Here is a 23,235-nt window from a genome sequence, read left to right on the forward strand (position 1 = left end):
TAATCTTATATTTTAAGATTAATTAATTAATTATTGCCGAAATTCAAATTTCTATTTTTTAATTGCAAAAAAAAAAAAAAGAAAGACAGTGGGACACGAGGTGAGAATAATAAGATAAGGGAGTCATTTTCCCTATCGATGCGATAGGTTACCTGTTATACTCGAATGGGATAATGTTGGCCGTTACCCAAACACCAGTCTTTTAGTGGGCCCCACATAAGTTAGTTTCATATAAACCAATAAGAACCAAACACGTGTTAGGTTGTTGGCGGGAGCGCCAAAAGCATTTCCCTGTTTTTATTTTATACGCTGCATACATGCTCCGCCTTCGTCTTTTTCTCTTGTCGAATCAAACGCTTTGGAAAAACCTTTCTGGAATCCATCTTCGTCTCGAAGAAAGCGATCACTGATTCTTCATCGAAAAGACTTGCTCGGATCGTCCTCGATCAATGTTCGCTGATTCTCTCTGTTTCTCTGCGGTTTATCGATGCCTTTCGGCTTGCGGTACGATTCTTCTTCGTGTACATTGCTGGAATACGATCCTCGATCTATGTAATTACCTATTCGTTGTCGTTTTACATTTAGGAATCCGTTTTTGGAATTTCTGAAATTGTTTCTTGTGTTCTACTCTAAATGCTTTTTCTTCTCTATATTTTTGTTTGTTTTTTTATACTCGCATTGGTTTTCTAGTTAGACATTGTTGTCATATTCAGTACAGTGTTGAAGGATCCTCTACGGTGTCGGAGTTTCCGGCGGTTGAAATAGGTTATCATTTGTGTTTTCTTCCTCGCTATTTATGGCGTCTATTTTCGTCTTCTTGATTCGGACTGTGTTCCGGATCGAGGAATCTGTAATACCAGAATGTGACTACCTATTCGATGTCATTTTACATTTAGGAATCCGATTTTGGAATTTCTGAAATTGTTGACTGTGTTCTACTCTCAATGCTTCTTCTTCTCTATATTTTTGTTTGTTTTTGATGCATGATGCTTGAATCAGTAGGTTTTGCTTTACTGAGGTGGAAGAATGGTTTTAGAAGTTTTAAGTGATGGATTACTACTCGCATTGCTTTTCTAGTTAGACATTGTTGTCATAAGCAGTACAGCGTTGAAGGATCCTCTACGGTGTCGGAGTTTCCGGCGGTTGAAATAGGTTCTCGTTTGTTTTTTCTTCCTCGCTATTTATGGCGTCCATTTTCGTCTTCTTGATTCGGACTGTGTTCCGGATCGACGAATCTGTAATACCAGAATGTGACTACCTATTCGATGTCAATTTACATTTAGGAATCCGTTTTTGGAATTTCTGAAACTTTTGACTGTGTTCTACTCTCAATGCTTCTTCTTCTCTATGTTTGTTTTTGATGCTTGATGCTTGAATCGGTAGGTTTTGCTTTACTGAGGTGGAAGAATGGTTTTAGAAGTTTTAAGTGATGGATTACTACTCGCATTGCTTTTCTAGTTAGACATTGTTGTCATAAGCAGTACAGCGTTGAAGGATCCTCTACGGTGTCGGAGTTTCCGGCGGTTGAAATAGGTTCTCGTTTGTTTTTTCTTCCTCGCTATTTATGGCGTCCATTTTCGTCTTCTTGATTCGGACTGTGTTCCGGATCGACGAATCTGTAATACCAGAATGTGACTACCTATTCGATGTCAATTTACATTTAGGAATCCGTTTTTGGAATTTCTGAAACTTTTGACTGTGTTCTACTCTCAATGCTTCTTCTTCTCTATGTTTGTTTTTGATGCTTGATGCTTGAATCGGTAGGTTTTGCTTTACTGAGGTGGAAGAATGGTTTTAGAAGTTTTAAGTGATGGATTACTACTCGCATTGCTTTTCTAGTTAGACATCGTTGTCATATGCAGTACAGTGTTGAAGGATCCTCTACGGTGTCGGAGTTTCCGGCAGTTGAAATAGGTTCGCGTTTGTTTTTTCTTCCTAGCTATTTATGGCGTCTATTTTCGTCTTCTTGATTAGGACTGTGTTCCGGATCGACGAATCTGTAATACCAGAATGTGCATGACTGAGAATGATGATTGATCGGCTCCTTCGTATTTGTCTTATGGATAATGTGTTTTCCTTTAGGTCTTGAGTAGTGTCTTGTTCGTATGACGTTTCTCCCTGTGAATTAGTTGTGGCACTGGAGCTTGGATGCCTCTATTGCCCTTTGACTGCTTTACGTTGATCTGACCCTTTTTGGTCATGCAGTTAGCTCGCTGTGTGTAAAGCTATGGAGAATCTACCGAACTATCAATATGCGTGTTTTTCTTATGGTTGGGAGCTATCGTGTTTTGATGTCGTGCATTTCCAATTACAGTCCAAGCTGTTTTAATTGACTTTAGATCTCTTTGGTTCTGTTTTGATATATGTTCAATTTTCTAAACTCAGATCAATAATTAGGCTGCACGCAAGAAATATTGATCGTGTCTTTGAAATATTGCAATTTGGCTTGAAGTAAAACATGCAACTATTCAAATATACTACTAGATGATTGGTTGAAATTTATTTTACTTAAACCACGTTTCATGTTTCAAATTTTAAATGCTTCCCTAGCCTTATCTTGCATCCTGACCAGTTTCTGTTTTGTTTTGTCCTACATTCTCTTCTTTTGTTTTTTGTTTTTCAAGAATAATACTTACCTATTACTAGTTAGTAGTGTACTTACCTACTACGCGTTTACAGTAGTAGTGTACTTACCTACTACGCGTTTACCTTCTGTTTCTCTGCCTTTTGCATTACTCTCCTCTAATCAAACCGTAGTTAGTGAGTATTATTCATTTTTGTGTATCCAAGTATAGGTTATGAATTAGATATCGATTATCATCTAATGTTAATGATTCAATCTACGATTCTACCATTGTTAAACTTAAAAAATAAGAAGTACTTAGGATTTATATAGGTTAAAAAGATAATTATTAGTACCTTTGCACTGTAGCATATAACCTCACGTTGGTGCACGTAAAATGCGGATTTCTTATATTACTCTCTTCTCTCTTTAATTTGGATTGCAAGGTATTCTTATATGCCCTTTTAGATGGACGGAGGTGATACCCGCCTTCCATGCCCGTGTACCAGCGGCGGATCCACATAGAGGTACGTGCTCTCCTTCAACTTCAAGAGTGTATAATATTAGTTTACCTTAGCTGATTCTTTAACAAGTTTAATGTTTGGTTTGTTGGAAATTATCCTATTCTACACTAGAGTACCCCTTACCTGATCCTTGCTTCGATTCCAATCATCAAGACATTTCCATTATTTTTAAGTTTTCGCCTGGCTGCAGTCCCCTCAAATAATTGTTATTTTATATGTTATCTTTTGTTTCAGCTTAGTTTTCATTACAAGTTCTTTGTTCGGTAGAAGAGGCTTAAATTACCTCATCGAGCTTCATTTCAACATGAGAGAATTGCAATTTTTTTATTAAATTTTAATTTTCTAATTTTGCAGCACGTTTATTTTTATATTATATTTAAAAAAAAATATGAATACTCTGTAAATTTTAGTTGATTACTGTCATCTTCAAACTTCAGGTTCATACTCGCTTCATTTTTACAAGGATATTTGGTACAAACATTGGTTCTGGTTCTTCCGAATTTTAAGAGAACGATCGTTATCTTGTGTTTTACTGTAGTCTAGAACCCAGTGCATCCACTGCCAGAACTTTTTTTTGAACATTTTAAGACACCCTTTTTCAACCTGTGGACCAGCTCCATCGGTTGAGCATTAATTTCTGATCTGACTTGGTCTTTGATAAGAGAAGAGGGCATGGCTGTCGGTTCTTGAAACAACGCAAATATTTGCTTACACAGACTAATTATGTTTCTTTCGTTCAGGCTTTTGCTCTCTGTGGTTATGGAGGTAGAGTAAAGACCAGAGCATTAATAAGCCAAACAAGTTTAAGAAATCAAGTGAAAGCTTTCGAGATGGACAAAGCTTCTGTTTCCGAACGCACAACTGTGAGATCATTAAATATCAATTTACTTGTTTCCTTTTCGGTATAAAAGAAAAGATATTCATTGAGCAAAACGAATATGCACAATGTGTTGGATGTTGCATGCGGTTCTGTTTATGTTAATAATTTAGAACATGAACTGGCTGATTCAAGTGTGACTGGTGCAGGTCTCATATCTCTACTTTGGACTCCTCAAACACGAAGTCATTATGAAGAGTGGCTTCTACTACTTCAACATTGAAGGTCTTTTGAACAGGCAAACAAAAACGTAACGTGCCTCATGAACGTTGATTCGCATTAATGTCATGAAATCGGGTAAACTTCAACTTTCAATCTTTGCCATTAGAATTTTATTGTCGGTTGTGTGCGAAGTTCTAATAGTTGCAGTTAGTCCAGTTTGATTGTTACTGAAGAAAAGAAAAAATGAGGAAACTCAACAATGAGTGTTCAAACTGGATAAACCGTCAAATATTAGAACTACGAACACAACCCAAAATTATATTCTAATGCCAGAGGTCGAAAGCCGAAGTTTACTTAGACAATAGGATGCTGGATGTTTCAAATGTAGGGCTTATTACTATTTTGATGTTGCACTTTTCCTGATTTGGATTTTAATTCATTTTAAACCATGTATTTCTTGTACCGCAGCTGCTGGAATTTATGGGCTTTTTCTAAACCAAATTTTGATGCTACCAGATTGCTCGAGTCATTCACCATTCGTTTTTAAGGTATATTTCCTTGTGTGAAAACTTCACAACTATTATTTTTCCATAGTTTGAATTTTTAAACTTTTGTTTTTGTCTTAGTTTATAAATTTTAGACTTGCAAACAAGTATTTTTATTAGACACAAAATTAAAAAAACAAAACTTTAAAAACTTTTTTTTAATTTAAAATTGCAAATAGAAGGATAGATACATGCAAGCAAAATTTGAATAACTGTTGCTAAACATTTCGAATCACCAATGATATTGTGCTAATACACTATAAATATAAGCTTCTGGTACATTTTCTTAGTTTAGTTTTCATTACTTTTTTTCTATTGCTCAACTTTCATGATCCCGTAACATAATTGGGAAATTAGTTCTTGATTTCTACATTGTGAATACTACTAAGGTACCCGCCGGCCTTCGTGGACGCAACTTTCCTATTTCGTCTGGTAAGGTTCACATTCTTTTAAGAAAGATTTTGGAATTCTTTTTTAACAAAATGTTTTTGGTAAGCATTCGACTAAAAAATAATAATTTTTCCAAATCTCAGTCTTTTTTAATGGCATGAAAACATTATTTATCACACCAAGAATTCAACTTACCTATGATCAATGTGACTACTACCTTATATTATAGTTTTATGACTACAATTTTTAAACTTTTGACGTTAAAAATATAATTAATTAATTTTAACCCATCTATATTTCATCTAAATGATATTCTATAATATATATATATATATGTGTATATATATATATATATATATATATTGCCTCTAGCAAATCTAATTAAACTCGTTTAGATCTCTAATGTATAAATATAATATAAAATCTTTTTTTTTTTTCTCAAAACCAATAAATATTTTTACAACAGTTACCTAAAATAAAAAGAATGTCATCAAAAGTTCTAAATAATAAAATTTCTTCTTTCTAACATGCGCATCTTTTATACTAACTAATTTTTAATAGTTAAGACTTTAAATATGTCTATTTCTCCCTACCTTTATCCTGATTCTCTAACTTCTTTTTAGAACACATCTAAGTCTTAAATTTCTCCCTTTTTAATAATATTTAAAATTTGTCTACATTATCAACACCATAAAATTAAACTTCACTTGTGGTGCAGACTACACTTACTCCAATTAATGGCGTGCAGAAAGGAGGGGATGGTGATATCCATCTTTTCCTGATTACATCTGTATTCCAAAAAAATAGAAAGTCAATAAACAGGAAAAGCCTAATTAAAAAGTGGTCAAAAAGCAATTACAGGATTTTCTTATTTATTCATTACCGATAATCACAATGGTGCAATCCCGATTGCCTTTTGAACACGCGGGAACCTATCTCCCCATCGAGAATATCCTGCCCATCAAATTTAATCGCCTTTTTCAACGGTTCCAAATAAATATATAAGGAAACAACCCTCATCATTCTGCTTTTAAACGTATGTATAACTTTCTTTACTAGGCAGCCAGCCATGTTAAGAATGATGCAAGTACACAATACTTATTTATTTTAAATATTATAGTTGAGTATGAAATTACCAAAAAAAGGAGTGATATAATTTACGCACGAGTATGCACAAACCTGCCGCGATAATCTCGTAAAGATCCATCTGTGCCACTTCATCATCGTTCATGCTCTGCTGCAATCCACATAAATTTAACATTCTCTCAACTTTATATTTGTTTCCAATAAATCAAAGATCGTTTAATAAATCTTTAGACTTTTAGTCTTAGGCCTAATAAGTTTCCAGTAATATTTAAGAGCCACGATTCGAAATGATTCATTCGACAAAGCAAGAGTTGTAAAAACTAATATTCTTATTATAAACCATAACTAATTTAATATATAAATCTATTAAATAGATTCTAAATAATTAGAAAGACAAAGTAAAAAAAGAAAAAATAATAAATAAACTATGTTGTGCCTTTTCCAAATGGCTGAAGAATGAATGATCTTATAATGCCCTTTATTTAAATTTGATTCTAACTAATTAAATTTAAAACTATCGATATGTGAATTTGAAAAAATATTGAGCATGTTCTTTTCAAGTTTAGAAATACTTTTTGAAATTTAGAGACCTTCAAGGACCATGCTGCTTCTAATTTCAGAGGGAAAGAAAAAGAAAATTTTCTGAAGAACGTACCTGTTGGGACAAAGCGAAGATTCTTGAAAAGAGTCGGCATAACTTATCGAGAGATTTATCAGCAAAATTCGGATTGCTTAGAAGAGCATTCTCTGACGTGTAATCAAATACTAAGGCACATATGCTGGCAGCCATCATTATAACAGATGGCTCGTGGGCATCCCCTACAACCATGATGAACAATTTAAATTAAAAAAAGTCAAGAATTTGATAATAAACTTAAGTGTGATACAAAGAAACTTAAACATACCAGTTGAATTTGCAATTGCTTCCAAAAGGTGAACAAAAGATGATTCCCCACATAGAAGTCCAGCTAGCTCTTTCTACAACGAAGAAGTACAAGTACACCTTAGCAATAAACTAACCAACACAACTTGATACTCTTGTAGATGACAAGATGAATACCTTCAGAAGCACATTCAAGATAGTATCACAAGCCAAGAAAATGGATCCATCATTGTCAACCCAACCACCGTGCTTGTGAATCAAATTTATAAGGCATTTCACAACCTGAATGCAAACCCAAATGCTAAATGATCAAGAACTTTAGCTTCGCAAAAGTACTAAGAACGTAGAGCACTTCAGTGTATGATATAAGTAAATTCGAGATTGCAATTACTTACAGCTGCAAGACCTCCAGAAGAAACCAAAGTTTTACATCCTTCAACATTCATTGTTATTTGACACAGCATAGGAAGCAAGAAGCACACAGAGTTGAAGGGGCTGTCGGTTGTAAATATCGAAACAAAATCAGGTATTTCATAAATGTATAATGAATATACCATATTGTCAATAACTGGGAGCTGACAAACCTCTGTTCATCTTCTCCTTCAACAGAGAGCATATAGTCTAAGAGTTCCTTAACTTTTTCTGTCCATGCATCGGGGGTTTGTGCGAGAAAGCTGGAATGAGAAAGAATAATGTTGACCAGAGGCAATCTAAGTGAACATAGAACTCTAGTCTAGTTTAGAGAGACCAAATCATAAACGATCCACTGTTCCAAAAATCAGAGTACCCCAGACCGTCAAACACTATCCGTGCATGAAGGAAGCGTGATTCACACATTTCACAAACACGTTATACTAACTGAATGAAGAAACTTCACGTTTAATGTATTTTGATAGTCCTTGTAAAGGAATATCGTTCATTGTTATAAAGTATACACCTAGACACTCCTCAATTATCAAGCAATTCACTGCAAAGGCACAGGACATTGAAGACGTTCTACGTTCTTCTGATGTTTATATCTAGGATCGAAAAATATGCAAACCACAATATTAATTGTTCAAAATTCTAATTCTAATTCTAAGCTTCTAACAAAGTACATATTCATAAAAGAACAGATAAGGCGTGTTTCACTGTATTTAAAGAAACGTATATATTATAAGAATGATCGAATAGTTCTTTCAAACTGCGTTCTGTTGTTTTAAATTTGACAACTACTATAAAACTTGGCAGCTGTCTCACCAAAGGATTTAATATTAATATTGAATATCTTACCTCCCAATAACCCGTACGGATGCTAAAATATCATCTCCTTTTCTTTGTCCATGCTCCTGTAGAATCATAAATCAAAATTCTAGATAAGGAACAGTAACGCCATATCTTACCACAGCTATGAGATTCCCATAATTACCTTTGCATCTTGCAAATATTCTAGCACAACACCAGTAGTCTCATTTAGTCCTCTAAACACTTTCATCAGTGTGTTTTCATCGATAAGATCACCTACAAATAATTTCAACCAGGTATTCAAGATATTATTTGAGTATGAAATAATTAAAAGGGCAATAACTCGGCATTGCTGAATATATTGGCCGAAGGCCAACATTGGATCACAACATCATATCAAGGTTAATATACATTAAAATAAGTCCTGCATTCAAACAAGACTAATCAAGCCAAAAAGCAGTAGCAATATTGAGAAGCTAATAATCCTGCCATGTGTGCCCCTGAAAGGTCAGGGAAAGACCAACTACTTCACAAACACAAGAAGCAACATATATGTCCAAAACTCAATGCTTCATCAACCTTCTTCAAATTTTATGTAATCCTATTAAGATGAATTCAAATTTCCCTTTTACAAGAGTAAACCACTTTGATGCTTTTTATGGTATCCAAATTGTACAAAATCTGACTTTACTCGGGAATAATCTAAAATTGGAAACTGTTAAATTTTAACCAAATATAAAAAGCCCATTCATATCATTGGTAGGGTAAGGCATCGATTTCATCTAACTGAGTATTTATGATCAGAATTAATTAACTATCCGAGTGATTCTATCAAGTAAGCTAAATGGGATAGACTCTTAAACCTACAATTAGAAACATGGAGAATGCCTACGGAATAAGGAAAACCTCAGCAAAAGGATACCACAACCCTATATCATCCTGCCCCATCATGGCCCTTACTCTAACTACCAAAATGTAATGGGCCCCATGCAAAAACAATGAAAAAAACTACCCTTCACATGTCCCACTATTTTTCACATGCTTACATTCATAAAATTTTGTAATTTGGGGCCTATAAATCTCAATGTCAATAACCGAAATGCAAGACTTAGCAAATAATTGACATCAAATAAGTTATCCACCTTGATCTTCACCGACATTTGATACTAACTTAATTATCTTTTCCACCAAAGAGAAGGCAGTTGCTACATTCCGCTGCTTTACAATGATATCCTCCTTCAAGGAAGAATTCTTGGAAGCTTCATATTTTGCATAGGCCAGTTCATTCAGCATCACAGCAATCTCAACTCTTGACTGCTCTAAAACAAGTATTAGACACCTGAGATCAAGATGGAAGAGAAAAATGAAAAATATAATGAGAAGTTAATAAAGCAACATTACTGGTAGCAATCACTAAATACCTGTCAGATGGAATAGCATCTTGAACATCGGGTAATTCTATTTCACCTATCAGCCAACCTTCTCCTCTAATAGACACCATAGACTCGGCCAAACTAAGAGCCTGAAGCTTTTCGGCAGGTGCTGAATATTGGACAGCAAAGCAAGAGATTCAATAAGTTAGAGTGTCGAACAGATTCTTGTGCACTAGTGACTACGAGGGTAACTAAAGTAAAGAGAATATACTTGAAACGTTTTCCCCTAATTTTTCACTTTTCCATTGCAAGAGCAAATAAACATCTAAATCTCAATCGAAAGAAAAAGAATTATCTCACCATATAAATCTGAATATTATCTAAATAAACCCAACGGAATCAGTTTTCTTTTAAAGGAAAATGAGAGGCTTTCCAACATATACTGCATTCAAGCCCTAACATATACTTCATTTTATCTTCACGCCCAAAAGAAGATAGAAGAGGGCTAAAGTGCAAGTATCCTTTCAACTATCCTTAATGTCTCCTTCTATGCCACCAACTCGCAACCAAGTTTCACCAGCCTACTAACATAAGATTGCTGCTTTCATAATCAATCAAACCTTTCTTGTGCCTTCCACTCAAATAAACTTTTAGATTGTAAACACCAAAAATAATCAACACACACACACACACACAAGCACAACACCCAGTGATTTGACTATATGTCAAACACATTATAATCAAGCCAAGTAGAATACTGATAATATGGTATTTTAGAGCCAAATTGATTAACGGTAACATGGAGGGAAAAAATACAGCTACATGTTGATTGCCAGAAAATGGAAAAGAAAGGGTAATGTTCGGCTTTGAAGAAAATGCAGCTCAGGATACCTGTACGGTTATGAAGAATAGCTGAAACTCCATTACGCATGTGTTTTGACCAAGCATCGGAAGGCACTTGACGAAGGGCATCATATAGTGGTGTCTGAAAATGAAACATCATTGGCAAAACATAAAATGCATCAGCTAAACAATAACTGTGATTATGACAGATCCAAGAACTAACAAGACTGAAATTCTATAAGCAGTGAAGGATAATTAAAAAAAGAATGTCTAACTGGATAAATCAACCTAAAAGTGATGCATTAGTCAAGACTAGGCAGTACGCAGCCTTTAAACAAGGAAAAAACATCCTAACACTTCCAAAAAACTACTAAAGTAATCTTTCCTGATGGCACCATTAATTGCATACCAAATTTGAGGACAGGATGGCAGAAAGCAGGTGAAGTGCTTCAAACTTCACAGCATCGTGAGACACTCCAAATTGCCTCGCAATATCAACAACCTGATTTGATAGCATTTACTCAATTATGGTGGGAAGTAGAATACTTGGTCTCCCTATAAGAATATGTGGTCGAATCGAACCAAAACTATTGAGTTGTCCTATTAGATAGTAAATAAAACAGTCTTATAAAATTTAACTCACAATATCAGTTAGTTCAGGCAAACAGTCGATCATGATGATGTCCAAAGAAATCTTACTAATGATCAATTGAACAAGTTGCATGGAAATCTTCATTGGATGGGAACCTGCATACAAAAGCTTATACTGAGATATTTACTGACCATAATTTGAAAACACAGCAAGATTCAGATTAACCGCCAACAGCAAGGTAATCAATGAGATTAGACAAACAATGAGAAATGTTACCATCTGCCAACTTTGACATCCAAGAAGCTATAATTTTCAGGCTTCCAGATTTATATAGAACCGTAACACCAGCATCAGATGTAGTTGATACCAGATACAGAAATTCAAGACACTCCTCCAAAACAGATGATCCTGACCTTGCACAGACAACAAAAGAAACATCGACCAAAGATATTAGAACAGAAAGAAAACATAATGTACATAGCTATTTAGAAAATCCAGTCCATGATGCAATTAACTCTTTCTTAATGGTAAGAATCTGAATCTTCAGAACACAAGCAATTTCAAGAATGAATTAGGAGTATGAATAAATTTATGTATTGCAATCTGAAAGATAGTCGAGTAAGTACTTGTACTGCAAATCTGAAGTCATGTTTTAAGATCAATCTCTAAATCTCCTCAACAGAACATCAAGAATAAAAGGAGTAAGAAGAATACAAGTGAACAAACATATTTTCCTTCAATGTCATCTCGTTCCATTAAAGGATAACTCGTCATTCTAATTCGTATCGATAATCAACTGATTGATGTAGAAATGTAAGAAATAAAAAGTTAACCGATAGAGGACGCACTGGTTGGATAAGATTTCCAGTATCAGTGGAATCTTCGAGATCATCTCTTCTGAAGCAGCAATATCAGGAACGTGACAAAACGCAACCAGAATCCTAACTGAAAGCTGCAAATACGCATCGCGATTTTCCTCTCCAGGTCCACTAACAGTTCCTTTGCCCATGCCTAGGATTTTAAACACATTTTCAGAGTACATACATAAACACTAAGCATGTACGTCTCAAACTGTTCTAGTTCAACTAATAAGTTTCCAGTGATCGCGAAGTGTTAAAAAAAAAAAAAAAACATACCAGTTCTCAGAAGCCGATCAAGAAATTTCGCTCCAACCGCATTGTAAACTCTAGTAAGCGAGGCAATATCATCCACCTTGCAAATTTTAGTGACCAAGAAAAGGCCAGCGAGACGCTGCTCGTCCTTCTCTCCTTTCAAGAGCTTCAAGCAATCTTCTATGGATACCGACGGAGTTTGCTCCTGCTGTAACTCCTACAAAAAATAGTAAAACAAAAACAAATATGCGTACAATGAGAATACTAAGAACAGCAATATTGAGATCGTGAAAAAAGGAGAGGAAGATATTCACCATGAAAGCGGAGGACTCGAGACTGGAGAATGAACTTGAAAAATCGAATAAAGAATATGATTCGTAAGCCTTTTCTTGCCTTCGGTTTCGCGGCTTCTCTCTGATGATGCTTGTTTGAGGTTATGGCTTCCAGAAATGGATGCTTCGAGAGGGCTCCCGCCTTCAATACCAAAGCCCCAAAAGGTGAATATTGTAGCAGAGCCCACGTATTTATAGTTGAGCCGGCCCATTACCTGTTTTCATAATTTATTTGGGCCCAACATAATCGAGACGACCCGACCCGACCCGAATGGAAATTTCAATTTTTTCGGCTCACATTCATTTTAACTATTAATAAAATCGAAAAATGAGCCATTAGGCAAAAAGCAAAACCCTAAAAAATTGATTTTTTAACTTACGGGTTTGATGTACAACGGTACTTTTTAAAGTTTAAGAATCTATTAATTAGAAAATCTGTGCAGAAACCTCTCTTTGTATATGCATTTTAAAAATTTGGAGGAAATTCAAAAAGAAAAGTTCAAAAAATACAATATCTGCTAGCAGTGAGTTTGAGCTGTTACAATAGGAACAATATTTGTTAAACACTGAGTGGTGTGCCAGTGAGGACGTTGGGGCTCCATGGGAATGGATTGTAAGATCCCACATCGGTTAGAGAGGAGAACAAAACATTTCTTATAACAGTATAGAAACTTCTACCTAGCAGTGAGCTTTGGTCGTTACAATGTACTTGATTCATTGACACTCTGTAGCAAAAGTTGTTCGTGTCTTTACCGCTATTGTTAAAAAATATATATTTTTTTTAATATAAGAAATAAGATGAAATTTGAACCACGAAATTTAAATAAAAAATCTACCTTATCAAATTTGAATGCTCAAAAAAGGGAGTATTTGTCACACTCCAAGTGTATTAAATTGGATTCATGAACCTTTCGAGTATTAACAGGCTGCCTTTTTTATTCATTAATTTATTTAATACTATTATGATTAATTAATGAACTATTAACAAACTGTATATCAACAGTCGGTTTTGAGTACACACCTATGAACGCCTCAACTAACAGTTGCCTAAAGATATTTATTCATATTAATGCCAAAAAAAACTAAAATTAAGATCACACGTTAGTTTAATAAGGAAATGAAGTATTTTCTTATTAGGGTGTGAAACTTTCTCACTAGCGAACGCGTGTTGAAACCGTAAAGTTGACGACATACGTAACAAGTTAAAGCAGACAATATCTACCAGCGATGGCCTCGAGGTGTTACAAATGGTATTAGAGCTAGACACCGGACAGTGTGCCAGCGGAGGACACTACACACCCAAGAGGGTGAATTGTGAGATGTTATATCGATTGGAGAGGAGAACGCTACACCATTTCATGTCACGATTTTGTTCGATATTTTTACTGTAACGCTAAACGCCCTATGTTCAAGAATCAAATCAGAATTTGGACTCACATTTCCAGCGACTAGACATATTATCTGTTTGGAATTCAAATTTGGCACCACATAGCCCTCGCTGATATTCTGCTACAACCTGACCATGTTAATTGCTTGTTGCTTTTAAGAGTGAATACTACTCTACATACAAACTAACGCCGGTCATTTTAGCATTAATGTAATAAATTGCTAAAATAAAAACACATTTAACTTTGAAGTTTCTATGGTTAAGCCTGTTAGATGAACATGACTCTCTACAATGGTATGATATTGTCGACTTGATTATAAATCCATGATCATTTCCTAAATTAGCGGATGTGGGACTTTCATCATCCAACAAAGCCCACCGTAAGTAGTAAGATACACATCATTTATATAGGCAATAACTTCAACTAATTTAAATCATTTTTAACCGTCTTATCTCCAATATCACTTTCATTCAAATGTAATCTCGATTCATTCATATGTCCCTTGTAATCTCGGGTCATTCATATGTCCCTTACTTACTCGGAAACATAAATTTTATAAATCCTTTATTTAATACAAGTGGGAACCGGAACTTGGAGTTCGAACCATAAATGGTCGGCGGGTGGTGGTTGGTCACGTGCACTACAGGGAAAAATATAAAATTATTTAAAGACAAAAGGTGACGCGTGTCAATCTCTGATTGGTGAATTATGCAGAGAGTTCCAAATACCTTCCTTCAATGTCAAAAGGCCAAAATGGTCCAATTCTAAAGCATTGATGCATTGCATTTGTAGGCTTCCAATGACAATGCTTATGCCTATGCCGAATTGGGACTTGTGTTGACTGTATCCATTGACACGTAACTCGGGTTATTGGAGCGTTATAACTATATAGCTCTCGTTTGATCTCGATGTCTATTTTTTATAATATTTTTTAAAAATCGGTTCAAGTTTTTAAATTTAATTTATTATTAAAAAAAATAAAAAGACTTACAAATAATTATACTGCACAAAGGAGTGTTCAGGTAGATGAAGATTAAACTGCTTGGTTAAGGATTCGTTGGTCAAAGAAAATAAAAGGCCTTAGTCTCGGAATAGAGCTATATCACAAATTACAAAAAGGTTACCATTTTTTTACGGGGATTAACCCGCAACCGATGAGTCATCTAAGGGCTTGTATGGAATTAATTTTTTATTTTTTGAATGTTGAAAGTTAATAAATAATTTTATTTATTTATTTATTTTATTATAGAATGATTTTCAAAATTTTATGTTGATAAGGGGATGCCACGTAGGTCACACGCTTTCCCCGCTCCTTCCTAACCCACTTTCGACAGCCCAACAGCCGCAAAGCGCTCTTCCGTCTTATCCGTCTTTTCATTCTTCTTCTTCTTCCCACAAATCTCTATATATATCTCTTCCATTTCCCTCGCTCAGCATCATCACTTCTCAGTTCTCACTCATCTCTCTCTCTAAAATCACTCAAATCAATGGCGCCAGAGCTCCCCAAGCTCCGAGGACTTTGCCGGAATCTCGTTGCTAGGATCGGCAGGAGTTGCCGACGGTACCATCACTCAACTGATTTCCGTTACGATCCTTCGAGCTATGCCCTTAATTTCGAGGACGAACAGGTTCGCGACGATGATGAGTATCCAATTAGGGATTTCGCTTCCAGATTGCCGCCGTCGCCGCCGGCTTCTCAGAGATTTATGGCGGCAAAATGAGTTGTAGCGATTGGTATAAATCTCTTGCGATTTTGAAGCGACGGGAATGAGATTCTCCAGAGTCTCTATCCATTGATTGTAACTGTATAAGGTAATTTGATATGGCGTTCTTGTCGAGCAAAATGTATAAATATCTAAAGCTCGATAATTATTCATTCTATTAGAAGAAAATGAACAAAGTTTGCTGATTATCTCATCTCGTTTGATTTCGATAAACTTTAATTCAAATTTGTTCGCTAGAACTTAGATTGTTACGTGCATCTATTGTCGGGTGGGTTAAGAAAAACTCGACACAACCTCACCCGCCCCTGTAAGGGATTACGCACTCCATGGAGTGAAATTATGAACTCCAAACCACCAAGGGTCGGTAGGCTAAAAAACTCAACCCAACTTCACTTACTCCTCTCCCCAAACGCCTCTGCCTAATTTGATTATATTATGCCAGAGATTATTCATATGGCACTCTACGGAGTGAAAAATATGAACTTCGAACCAAACCAGGGGTCAAAGGGTTAAAAAAAACTCGACCCAACCTCACCCACTCCTCTCCCCGAACGCCACGAACGCCACAACATGATTATATCATGCAAGGAATTATTCATATTTCTACTCGACATCAACTAAATCAAATAAATTAAAAGGGGATCATAATAAATATATATATAAAAGGGAGCTATAATGAGATGTATTATATATTGTAAGGAACAATGCACAGATTATTAAAACTGTACACCCATCTTATTCACATACATGAAGAAGCTTAAACAAAAATCACAACTCCATTCCAATGGAGTATCCAATTCATTTCCACTAATATACTCCTAATATCAACTTCTAATCATATCATAAAAAACCCTTAACACATTCTTCATATTTTTAAGTCGAAAGCACGTTTTCGATCTTTACGTGTGCCCCTGCGACACAGCATATATTCCTCCATCCCTGTCCCCGTCCCCGTCCCGTTTTCTCATCCCTAACTTCTTTGGTCAAAGCAATAACTACGTACGTTGGTTTTGCAAGCTTAAAATGAATACCTTCAATGCTCGTAAAATAATCAGTATGGGGTTTATATGCTGCTGCAGCAAAGTGTTGAGAACATGATTTTGTTGGAAACAAGTCATTTGAAACGGTCGCTGCTGTTTTCACCTGCATTACTTCTTTCAAATTAAGGTCAACTATAAAGAAAATCAGCACACAAACAGACAGACAAGTGTTTTTGAAGGAATTTATGTTATATTATACCTTTTGCGTTTGCTTTTCAAGTTGGTAGAACTTGAAGGATTGTTGTGCCAGTTTCGCTTCCTTTGGTTGATGAACCAATTGTTTATCTGTTTCAGCTGCAGACCAGTTTCTTGCACTAACCTTGCCTTGTCTTCCTCCTGATCATGATCATGATCCAAAAAAGGATTAAAGTTTCGACCAGCTTTGAAATTTGTCTTAAATTATTATTAAGTTTAAGATAGCGTTACATTATCATCCTCTAAGGAATGTTTTAAGATAACGTGACATAAGAAAAAAAAGAGTAAAAGATCAATCGATGCAATTATGTAACAGTCCAAGTCTACTATTAGTAGATATTGTCCTCGGCTTTCTTTTTTGGACTTCCTTTTAAGGTTTTTAAAACTCATCTGATAATGAGAGATTTAATATTGTCCTCTTTGGCTTTCCCTTTCGAACTTCCGCTCAAGATTTTTAAAACGAGTTTGCTAAGGAGAGGTTTGATATTGTTCTCTTTAGGCTTTCTCTTTTGGGCTTCTCTCGGTTTTTTTAAAATGGATATGCTAGTGAGAGGTTTGATATTGTATCTTTGGGCTCTCTCTTTTGGGCTTCCCCTCAAGATTTTTAAAACGGGCCTACTAGGCAGAGGTCTGATATTGTATCTTTGGGCTTTCTCTTTTGGGCTTCCCCTCAAGATTTTTAAAACGGGCCTACTAGGTAGAGATTTGATATTGTCTTCTTTGGCATTCCGGGAAAGTTTGATATTGTCCTCTTTGGGTTTTCCCTTTCGAGCTTCCCCTAAAGGTTTTTAAAGCGGGTTTGCTAGGGAGAGGTTTGATATTGTCCTCTTTGGACTTTCCTTTTCGAGCTTCTGCTCAAAGTTTTTAAAACGGGTCTGCTAGTGAGAGGTTTGATATTGTCCTCTTTCGGCATTCCCTTTCGAGCTTCCCTTCAAGATTTTTAAAATTCTTTTGCTAGTGAGAGATTTGATATTGTCATGGTTGGAGCTTTCACTTAAGGTTTTTAAAACGCATGTGAAGAGGTTTCCACATTCATATAAGGAACGCTTCGTTTCCCTCTTCGATCGACGTGGGATCTCCAACGGATGGGAAAGCTGACTCAAGGGTCCGGTAGATATCAAACGAGTGAATAATTGAGAATGACTTTTAAGCAATAGCATTAGGCCAAAACCCCCAACATACCGTAGGATAAGGCCACTTTGAATGTGATTGCCACCATTGTTTGAGGACAGAGGTGGTGTCACCGGGGAGTTTTCCAGCTCTCCTCTTTCTCAGAATTTCTTCCCTTATATCCACAATTTTCTCCTTGTAACCCTGTCGGAAAAAGCTTCAGTGACAGAACATGTCCATTATAAAACAAAAAACACTGCAAATGTTACATCCATTACCGATTTTAGCTCATGCTTCAGCTCTTGCCTGACCCTCTCCATCAAGGACCTCTCACTTTCTGTGGGAATAAGAGGGCCAAATCCCATAGTGTCTGGACCCTCTAAACTCCCATCAAATAAATTTGCATCGCTGTCGACTTGGTCGTCTTCGTCGTCCGACATCGTTGCTCCCGTACCTTCACCGGGCGAAACTCCTGGTATAGCAAAAAGGATACAACGTTGTTCTTAATATGATCACTTGCTACCCAACTTCAAAGAAAAATGGAAAATACGATCTCCATTTAATAACTAGTTTGGTAAGATCATGCTCGTTTTCTCGTAATTTCTTAACTATAGTTTTCATTTTTTCAAAAATTTAAAATTTTAGCCGAATTTTAAAAATAAAACCGAAATCGACTTTAGACTAGTTTTACATTACAAAATATCGGTCTGGACAAGCAAAGGACTATGCTCCTTGGTTCTCCCAATTGACTTGACACGTTTGCCTTCCTCTCACTAATGAGCTATTGGGCCCTTCCTTTTTGTTGTTGCCAGAGCTTTCCCAGGCCCGGAAAGAAAAGAAGCACAATCTCATCTCATGACCTTGAGACAGTTTCGCGCCACAAAGTTTGGGGGAGTTTGGTCAAGGGGCACAGAAGGGAGAGTGGACCGGGTTCCAAGCCTAGTTATGGAAGAAGAAAAAGCGGTTCACCAGCCACTACATCTATAGATCTACAGGTCAAGGCCAGTTCATTCGAGGAAGGAAACATTTGATCAAATCACAACTGGTTCACTCTTCAGTTGAAGAACACTTTAATTTTCAAATATAAAAAACGAGTGGTGCACTCAAAGTATTTGACAAGGCAAATTCTCTAAAACTTGGCTATAATTGGCTAAAGCTAAAGTTCCACGAATATAACAACAGAACACAATTGGGTCAGAAAGATCAGCACACAAGGCTACAACAGTACCTGTTAAGCTTTGAAGGGACTGCTCAATGTCCCAGCAAGCCATTACAGCTTCCATTGCATGGACACGAACATGTTGTTGGAGCTGTTCTTTGAAAGAACAAAGCAAAAGAACATAATGCGTCTGCAACACGACCACATAGAACACACCAAGATTTAGAAAGAAAAATCAAAAGAAAAAAAGAGGGATGCAGAGTGTACAGCAAACTTCGCAGCAGAATTCCAGGTAAAATTATTCCTTTAGTATGACTTTTTATGTATTTAAAACGCTTTTAAAAGCTTCAAAACCATAACAAAACTTTGAAATTTCATCCATAAACAAGAACAACTCAGAAAATGGCTTTAATATGGTTGAAAACAAAATAAGAACCATTTAAGCTTACATCACATCTACAGTACCCTTTGTCCCAATTCTCAGCCATTTAAATGTCCAAATAAATGTCAATAAATCAATATCAGTATATGAGAACAGATTGAAAGACAAAATCTATGGCGACTGTTTCATTCCAACAGAGTCCAGAAACCAGACAGGGCAGCCTTTTCTCAGCTGCACTGCAAACAACATAAATTTTCTCGACCCAAACAGCAGGACTGTACGACTGAAAGAAAATAGACCAACTGACAACCGACATAAAGATATATATATATATATATATATATATATATATATATATAATTGTCTTGAAAATTTGTCCATACGTTGTAAAAACTAAAAAGCCTGGAAGCACAATTAAACGCAGATTCTAGTTTATTTATTATTACCATATCTTGGCTTACTAATTATGGCAGTACTCAAATTTGCAAGCGAATACATAAAATGTCTACCCACAAGTGAAATGATGAAGACATTTATTTAAGAAACAAGGAAGTACTCAATATCCAATACCCAACTCAAATTACCTACAAACACATAGCATTTCATTACCCAATTAACTGAAGCAAGCCAGAAAGATTGAACAATTTCTGGGAAAAAGAAAGGAAAGAAAACCATTGGATGATGGGAGAAAAGGAAAGCATTCATATAGATTGACAGCAATAGCAATGAAATTTCAGCTCCCTAAATAGCAAATCCAATAGGAACAGATTTGGAAATATGGTAAAAAGAAGAAGAAATTGGAAGGATTATGGAGGAATATACCATGAATTGATCGAGCTCTTTGTCATCGCCAACCATGGGCGGTGGAGCGGTGTGGGTTAAAGCGGAGTATTTAGCGACGACATTCTGAGATTGAGCGAGCTGGGCGTCGATCCTCGGTAATTGATCGACGGGTGTTGCGATGCGAAGGCAAGCGACATGAGCGGAGAGAAGCTGCTCGTAAAGAGGATGAGTGAGAATCTCGGCTTTATAACGAGCATTATGCCAATTCAAAACCCCCTCTCCACCGGCGCTAGGTTCCATCACCATACCCTCGCTCTTGTTCATTCCATCGCCGCTATTAGCGTCGTTCTTCATCTCACCGGAATCGTGAGAGAGCGCGGCGGTAGCGGCACCGATCATAGCATCACCGGCGGAGGCGGTGACATCGTCGATGACATCGCTATGGTTGCGGTGGAGGATCGGACGGGAGAGCCATTGGTTTGAGGAGTGAGAGACGGTGGAATCCGATGCAGTGGTGTGAAGGTTGAGGAAATTGGTATTGGCGGCTGCGGCGGCGGCGGCTGTGGTGACGGTGTCGGTAGAGTAGTGAGAATGGGGGTTTTGGTTGCGAAGCAGTGCGTTGTTGAGCCAATTCGGCGCTGTCTGCAGCGGATGATGGTGATGATGATGGTGGGACTTGGGGTCCGGCGAGGAGTGACCGCCGGCAAGCTGGTCCGGCAGAATGGTACGCAGAGAGGTATCAGAGAGAGGCTGATTTTGGTGGTGTTGTTGGTGGTCAGAAAAGTGGAGGGGAAGGTCCTGTGAGAGGTGATTGTGATACGCCATGGAAGCCCACAGAGATGGACAGAAGAGAGAGAAAGGAAGATAGAGAGAGAAAGAAGATGATATGATTATGAGGTTCTACTTCTAGTCTTCTACTATAACCATTATAGGACTCAATTTTTAGACCAACAAAAAATTCCGACGGAGTTCTTTAAGAGAGAGAAGCTACAATTTCTTGTTCACAAAATTATTAGCCAAAATCACACCCTATCTTATAATATTATAATTACTTCCCCATATATATTTTTTAAAATTAATTTTCCCTTTTATAAATATTTCAAAACTAATCATAAATATAATTTTTTTTTTTTTTTTTTAAGAATTTTAGATAAAAAACATCACTCTGGAAGAGATAGAATGCTAACTTTGAGTCCGGACTTATGGGTCGAGGGACAGTCTCACATAGACAGCTCGGTGCAGGGATTCAAAATTTTGTTCTACGTTACGATCACACTAGGCCCTTTCTAAGGTGCACGAGCCATTAGCGAGATACCACTCTGAAAAAGCTAGAATGCTAATCTTGAGTCAGGACCTATGGGTCGAGGGACAGTCTCACATAGACAGATCGGTGCAGGGATTTAAAAATTTGTTCTACGTCGCAATCACACTATGCCCTTTTTAGGGTGCTCGAGCCATTAGCGAGATACCACTCTGGAAGACCTAGAATACTAACCTTGAGTCAGGACTTACGGGTCGAGGGACAGTCTCACATAGACAGATCGGTGCATGGATTCAAAATTTTGTTCTACGTCACGATCACACTATTTTATGTCCTACTTTCCGTCTAAAAATTTAAGATTAAATTCTATTGCTAATATTAATTTATAAAATTAAAAGATATTATTTGATGATGGGATTAAAATTTGTTTTTTTTTTTAATCAAATATGCAATTATTTTTATATCTATAAATAAATAATTAGTTATTATTTTTTTTTTTTTAATTGTGAGACGAAAAATATTAACCGAGAAATAACTGAATCCGAGCCATTATTCTTCGGGATTATCGCAATTCACGGCCATTGACTTGAAAATATTAAATCAATAAAAAAAAGACATTAATTTAAACAAAACTGTTGACGTGGACCAATAGGAATCACGTGTAATGGAAGGGAATCCAACGGTGGAAAATCGTCAACGTTGCACAAAACGCTTGAATTCAACGGAGAGGATCGAGAATTTATCGCGCGTAGCAGACGGACACTCGCGCGTGGTACATGTCGCAGTTCCGCGGTACAAATCGTTATGTTAGCTCAGACAGGAGAAGAAAACCGAACGGCCACGGAGAAAAGCGCGTGACATACTGTTCCTTTCGGTCACCTTTTTTAAAAATACAATAAATAAATAAATAAAACAATACCCTCCCCGGCTTCTCACTGCAACATCTGGTCGTTGATTAAAATAATATTTTTTATATTATTATTTTAATTATACTAAAAATAAAAATAAATAAATAAATAAATAAAGTGGTTGAAAAAAAGGGAAGATTTTTGGGTTGGATTTATTAGTTGTAAAATAATCGTGTGCGCTACGTGTTTTGAAGATACCCAACAGCCACCTACGGATTAATTATTTATTTATTTATTTTTAAAAAATTGGAATATTGGTTTGCTTTTTTTTCCAAATGGGTGCATTACTTTTTATTCCAACTTTGTCAAGCTTAGTCCTAAATTTATTTAATTTTTATTATAAGCTATTAATCTCCCTTTAATTTGTCACACCCATCAAACCATATAGTTATTCTTTATTTAACATAAAGTTGTATGATTATAATAAAATAAATGTGTTTCATGAAAGCGATGTTTATAGGTTAACTTTAGTTTTTAATTCATATTGGTAGTTATTTAATTGTGTTGTACAAATATGTATTAGGTTGTCTACATGGAAGACGCATTCGTGGGTAAAAATGTCATATAATTTTGGTGTGTTTTTTTTAAAAAATCAATAATTGCTGTCTATAAAATGTGAGATCGAATTATTGGACTTTGGAATGGTAATAAATATATATTGTTGATCGAGCTATGGTCAAATTGGCTTTAAATTGTAGTTATTAATCTATAATACTAGAAGCTGACTGTAATAGTTCAAACCCACTGTTTTTGCTCGTTACGTATCCTTGTCGACCTCG

The 23,235-nt window shown here is 36.1% G+C and overlaps 3 protein-coding genes across 12 annotated transcripts; 1 reads left to right on the forward strand and 2 right to left on the reverse strand.

The window, feature by feature from the left end:
• Nucleotides 1-80: 80 nt before the first annotated feature.
• Nucleotides 81-5,924, forward strand: LOC111442687. 6 transcript variants are annotated; one of them, XR_002710352.1, is made up of 7 exons: nucleotides 85-504; nucleotides 3,010-3,090; nucleotides 3,828-3,950; nucleotides 4,114-4,510; nucleotides 4,595-4,674; nucleotides 5,029-5,103; nucleotides 5,780-5,924. XR_002710352.1 is itself a non-coding variant. In XM_023080158.1 (6 exons), the coding sequence occupies exons 2-5, from the start codon at nucleotides 3,058-3,060 to the stop codon at nucleotides 4,671-4,673; spliced, it is 336 nt and encodes a 111-aa protein (XP_022935926.1). In that variant the 5' UTR covers nucleotides 87-504; nucleotides 3,010-3,057; the 3' UTR covers nucleotide 4,674; nucleotides 5,780-5,924. The 6 variants fall into 6 exon arrangements, 1 of the variants encoding a protein (XP_022935926.1); XR_002710354.1 differs by having other exon boundaries at nucleotides 81-552; nucleotides 4,114-4,674; XR_002710350.1 differs by having other exon boundaries at nucleotides 84-504; nucleotides 4,114-4,674.
• LOC111442684 lies at nucleotides 5,644-12,641 on the reverse strand. 3 transcript variants are annotated; one of them, XR_002710349.1, is made up of 19 exons: nucleotides 12,489-12,641; nucleotides 12,199-12,391; nucleotides 11,911-12,073; nucleotides 11,339-11,475; nucleotides 11,114-11,217; nucleotides 10,880-10,972; nucleotides 10,519-10,612; nucleotides 9,676-9,796; nucleotides 9,397-9,593; nucleotides 8,439-8,530; nucleotides 8,303-8,358; nucleotides 7,615-7,704; nucleotides 7,426-7,525; nucleotides 7,208-7,312; nucleotides 7,053-7,125; nucleotides 6,790-6,966; nucleotides 6,241-6,314; nucleotides 5,945-6,015; nucleotides 5,644-5,849 (listed from the first exon to the last, which is right to left on the reverse strand). XR_002710349.1 is itself a non-coding variant. In XM_023080153.1 (19 exons), the coding sequence occupies exons 1-18, from the start codon at nucleotides 12,489-12,491 to the stop codon at nucleotides 5,951-5,953; spliced, it is 1,905 nt and encodes a 634-aa protein (XP_022935921.1). In that variant the 5' UTR covers nucleotides 12,492-12,641; the 3' UTR covers nucleotides 5,644-5,849; nucleotides 5,945-5,950. The 3 variants fall into 3 exon arrangements, 2 of the variants coding, with proteins under 2 accessions (XP_022935921.1, XP_022935920.1); XM_023080153.1 differs by having other exon boundaries at nucleotides 6,241-6,295; nucleotides 6,803-6,966; XM_023080152.1 differs by having other exon boundaries at nucleotides 6,241-6,298; nucleotides 6,803-6,966; nucleotides 12,489-12,640.
• A 3,633-nt stretch (nucleotides 12,642-16,274) lies between these two features.
• Nucleotides 16,275-21,237, reverse strand: LOC111442686 (homeobox protein knotted-1-like 3). Of its 3 annotated transcripts, none has more exons than XM_023080154.1 (6): nucleotides 20,327-21,237; nucleotides 19,192-19,312; nucleotides 18,242-18,435; nucleotides 18,036-18,167; nucleotides 16,858-16,994; nucleotides 16,275-16,772 (listed from the first exon to the last, which is right to left on the reverse strand). In XM_023080154.1, the coding sequence occupies exons 1-6, from the start codon at nucleotides 21,110-21,112 to the stop codon at nucleotides 16,733-16,735; spliced, it is 1,410 nt and encodes a 469-aa protein (XP_022935922.1). In that variant the 5' UTR covers nucleotides 21,113-21,237; the 3' UTR covers nucleotides 16,275-16,732. The 3 variants fall into 3 exon arrangements, with proteins under 3 accessions (XP_022935922.1, XP_022935923.1, XP_022935925.1); XM_023080155.1 differs by having other exon boundaries at nucleotides 16,275-16,769; nucleotides 20,327-21,236; XM_023080157.1 differs by having other exon boundaries at nucleotides 16,275-16,761; nucleotides 20,327-21,235.
• Nucleotides 21,238-23,235: the final 1,998 nt, after the last annotated feature.

Source organism: Cucurbita moschata, unplaced genomic scaffold, assembly GCF_002738365.1.
Source record: "Cucurbita moschata cultivar Rifu unplaced genomic scaffold, Cmos_1.0 Cmo_Scf00005, whole genome shotgun sequence".
Classification (NCBI taxonomy): Eukaryota; Viridiplantae; Streptophyta; class Magnoliopsida; order Cucurbitales; family Cucurbitaceae; genus Cucurbita; species Cucurbita moschata.